The sequence below is a fragment of the Rhagoletis pomonella genome, unplaced genomic scaffold (genome assembly GCF_013731165.1).
Source record: "Rhagoletis pomonella isolate Grant_MI unplaced genomic scaffold, Rhpom_1.0 Rhpom_scaffold_05573, whole genome shotgun sequence".
Taxonomy (NCBI): Eukaryota; Metazoa; Arthropoda; class Insecta; order Diptera; family Tephritidae; genus Rhagoletis; species Rhagoletis pomonella.
In genome coordinates, this window is record NW_023464111.1 from 5481 (window position 1) to 9887 (window position 4407).

At 40.8% G+C, this 4407-nt stretch overlaps 1 protein-coding gene across 1 annotated transcript; it reads left to right on the plus strand.

Annotated features, from left to right (window-relative positions):
• Positions 1-832: 832 nt before the first annotated feature.
• Positions 833-3533, plus strand: LOC118755184 (activity-regulated cytoskeleton associated protein 1-like). Its single transcript, XM_036490037.1, has one exon. The coding sequence runs from the start codon at positions 937-939 to the stop codon at positions 1690-1692; it is 756 nt and encodes a 251-aa protein (XP_036345930.1). The 5' UTR covers positions 833-936; the 3' UTR covers positions 1693-3533.
• Positions 3534-4407: the final 874 nt, after the last annotated feature.

Genomic DNA, 4407 nt, shown 5'->3' on the forward strand with positions numbered 1-4407 from the left:
ATGCCCCGTTTATAAATTACCAAAAATTTATGTCCAGCTATTACTTTCAAGCACTCAAATATATATAGAGAACGACACTGCACACCCTATGAAAGTATTTACTATAAATACATACTGGTATGTATTGGTATGTACATAAGCCCTGGAATATTTTAATACGAGGGCAGTTTGATAAGTCAGCGGCCTTTTGAAATGCCCGGGTTGTGTTTGCAATTTACTTAGTTTGTACCTGGTAGCCATTAAAAGCAAAAAGGTTCTCTGGACGGTATTGCCTATTAAGCTGCGAACTACCAAAATCTGGCTAGGAACTGCTGCTCTATCCAAATTATTCTGCTAACCTAGCTAGAACCCTTTGAGTTTTTCGTGCTTTCAAACCTGAATAAAAGGTTCGGCGGTAAAATATTTTCGTTGAATGAAGAGGTCATCACGGAAACAAACGTCTGTTTTGGACACCTTGGGGAAAAACTTTTATTCAAATGAAAAAAGTGGGAAAAAAAACAACGATAATTTACAAGTCGGACTTAGCACAGTGCGTAGGCAACTGGCTGAGTCAGTGGTAACGTCGGTTCGAATCCTACTGAAAGAAGTCTGATGAGGAAATGTGGTGATTTCCGAAATAGCTATCACTTCTACAATTTTTTCAAATTATTGTTGCTTTTCCACAATAAGTTTTTCATTAAAAACGGCCTCGAGCTCAATAAAAATTGTTGAATTTTATTCAAAAAATCACTGACTTATCCGACTATCTTCGTATTTGCTTGTACATTTTCCTATCGACTCAAGGATATAAAATAATGTGAGTGCCGAATTTGAAGACAGTCTACTACGACCATTGCGGATAAATGGATTCGCCACAATCCGTGGCTTAATAATTTGACTCCAAACGTAATAACATTTAAAGTATAAATAAGTAAATAACGAAAACAAGAAAAAACAATGACAGACCCAACTTTAACTATCAATCACGAGCAACTAAAATCACTTATAGAATCTGTGCGGTTAAACATTCAAGCAAGCGCCAACGCTGCCGCTCCAGCCACCGTCCAAACCAAGGGCAGTTTCTCGAACTGTAGCAGCCATTTCCGTGGCCAACGTGACCATGAGGCCGTCGAAGAGTTCATCAACTCCATCGTAACTTATAAAGAAATTGAATCTATAAGCGATGAAGATGCGCTTAAAGGGCTCTCTTTACTACTACAAGGGCTTGCGTCCACTTGGTGGCAAGGCGTGCGCAAAGAAGCGAAAACTTGGGCGGACGCCATTGCATTGATACGCGATCACTTCTCGCCCACCAAGCCGGCCTACCAAATCTACTTAGAGATCTTTGGAAAACGGCAAGACGAACGCGTGGCAATAGACACTTTCATCTGCCAGAAGCGCGCTCTACTCGCACAACTGCCTGAGGGACGTCACGACGAGGAAACCGAATTGGATTTGGTCTATGGCCTGCTGAACATCAAATATCGAAAGCATATTCAGCGCCAAGATGTTCGGACGTTTCGCGAGTTGCTGGAGAAGGGACGAATAATTGAATTCAATAAATTGGAAATTGACGTCGCTCAGCGAGGACTAAAACGCACAAAACGCTGCAGCTACTGTAATTTCCGGGGGCACAGTTTTGAAGAGTGCCGCAAGCGCAAAGCAAGCGAAAACAAAGAATCGAAGGATAGCGAAAATAAAGAAGAAGAGTGATAAAAAATATCCGCTTCAACGAAATGCCTACAGTACAAACAGACGCAGCAGGTCCGGAATTTACTGACCGAGACTGATCTTCGCACAACTAAACAACTCGTCCTCTTCAAAATGGAGCAGAAAGCATTCGTCCAGCCAGCAGTTCGCTAACCGCCGCAACAGAAATTTATTTAAATTAATTAAGTTGTAACAGTTTTCTTAGCTTAAATACGTATTGTGTACAAGTTATTGTGTAAGTTAAGTACATTGCCGTAACTCATTCAGCCTATCCCGACGTCCGAGGTGTTTCGCACTTCCTGCAAATCTAATTGACATTTTTTTCTTAGCAGCGCAAAGTATCCAACTGCATCTTTCGAGTGCTTTGAATACTTTGCTCGGCTGCAGCGATATTTCTATTGGAAGAGCAGGAAGAAAAGAGACACCTGGGATACACCAACATCACATTCGAACATTCATCCGCCAACCCAGACACACGCTGTGCCGAGCACGGCTTTAGATGGCTACGCACGCCAGCAATGGAGTTTCTTCATTGCCAATTTGCATTTTTTCTTCTGCAGATCATTGGAATTTTCCAATGAAAATCACCAGAAGAACATTTGCAACGAGTCACCACAGCAGATATTGGAATTCGTCTGGCTCAACATTTTTTGTTTGCATAAATTTCTTTCGCCGTGTCGTGATTCAAAATTACTACTTTTCTTGGGTCCAATTTTAGTGGCGTCGTGGTTGCACGTCAAGCAGCTGGCATCCTCAGTTGAGGCTGGCAACTGCTTGACGTGTAACTACGTGATTTGGCTTTGGATAATTAAGGAAAAGTAGTTTTTTTTTATAATGTTTTCGAAACTGACGAACGAAATTTTGTACGAAATGTTGGGCTTAGACGGCGAATTCAATAGCTGTAAGTGACTCATAATCGGCCGCATTTCAGTGTGGACGCTGTGGCCTAAAAGTTATTCACTACAACAAATCCGCGAGCCAACCTTTCTACAGGCTATTCTGGATTTTGTAAAATTAAAGATATCTTCAAGCATCGGCGTCTGCGCTTCCATGTGGCCACATCTATCCGTCGCACATCAGTAAAGCCGTCGCCTAAAGCGTGTGTGTGTATATTTTTTCGTGCCTCTACATTGCGGACACGCCTGTGCCATTGGGAGACTGTATTTCTCCAGCGCTGCGTTGTAGTATGCGTCTCTTCGGAGTCACACACTGCGCCCGAGCGCCCACTTTTGTTGTCCCTTTTGGCACGGGCATGTCCAATTGTATAGGCAGGGGGGAAGTAGATGTGCACCTTTAGGCAGAGCACTTACTATGCGACATAATATACATATACAGAGGCAACTCAATGTGCGCCTCCTCCTCAAGTTCAATAATTGTACAACGATGGCTATGCGGTCGCCATTCGTACAGCTGGCACGCCAAACTGACGTCGTTCTGTTTCACAGCGGCGTCGGATGTGTGGCACGCTCGCGTATTAAAAATACGTTTCCTTTGGTTTTCGATTCGTCACGGCATTTGCCTCCGGAAATGTTGTGACTGTCTTGAACCCACTGTTCATCACAGCTCCGCATGTACTATTCCCTCAGTATTCGATAGCGCCTGACCTGACCAATTTTTCGTACACCGATAACGCCAACCACACAGTCTGGAGGAGCTGGCTCCAAATTCGGTTACGATTGGTCATCGAATATATATTCAATTTAAGAAGCGAACATATTGGCTTTGAATATTTGGCATCGAGTACTGGGGGAATTCGCATGGGGAGTTCTAATGAACAAATGAAATCTATAAACTATCTAACTCTACCAACAACCAAACCAAAATGCAAACCTAAAAAAAAAACACAAAACCAAAAAAAAAACACAAAAAACAAAACCCAAAAAAAAAATAAAACACAAAAAACTTAAAACCGTAAATATTTCTTTCTTTTGGGAAGGGGTACTTTGCGGCGAGCCACAAAAGTATTGCACGAATTTATTCAGTTCATTCGAAGCAGCGCTTCGCAGCAGAGCGGAGCAAAAAATCAAGGAGCAAAGGATTTTAGCTGGAGCGGAGCTGGAGCAAAGAACTAAAAAAAATTCATTTGCTCCTTAGCTCCTTAAAGCAAAATAAGCAATACTTTGTTTTTATTGTGTTTTTTCACAAAAAATTTCAATAACAACGTTCTCAAGCTCAATAAAAATAAAAAATAAAAAATGTTCAGTTAATAAATTTACTTAAATTATAATTTTTTTGCCCCTGAAAACAACTGTGTTAAATAAATTTCCATTCTTTTTGATGCAGAAGTGTCCTTAGAGCATCTATATACATTTCTGCATCAAAAAGAAAATTTTCAAGAAAATGTCGCCTACGTTTCTTTGGCGGTTAGGGCTCGATATGTAAATAAATAAATAAATAAAAGTTTTTTATTAGGAGCGAGAGTGGAGCAAGAGCGGAGCTCGGAGCAAAATAAAATACCGGAGTGGAGCTAGAGCGGAGCGATGAAAAAAACCTTTGCTCCAAAGCCCTGATTCGAAATTCTTACTGCAATTTCAGTGATAACCTGAAAATCTAGGAACGTATGAATGTAATTTGAATATACATTAGGATACACCACAAAAAAAAGTTGCGATTTTTTCCCAACGGATTTATACTACTTAATATATTTTAAGAATTCCGCCAAATTATTTCGAAAAAATATTAACATTTACGTAAGCTAGTGCGATTTGAAGATGCCTA

Bases quoted from the DNA above. Each gene is read 5' to 3' on its own strand.
- LOC118755184 (XM_036490037.1), top strand. From the start codon at position 937: ATGACAGACCCAACTTTAACTATCAATCACGAGCAACTAAAATCACTT.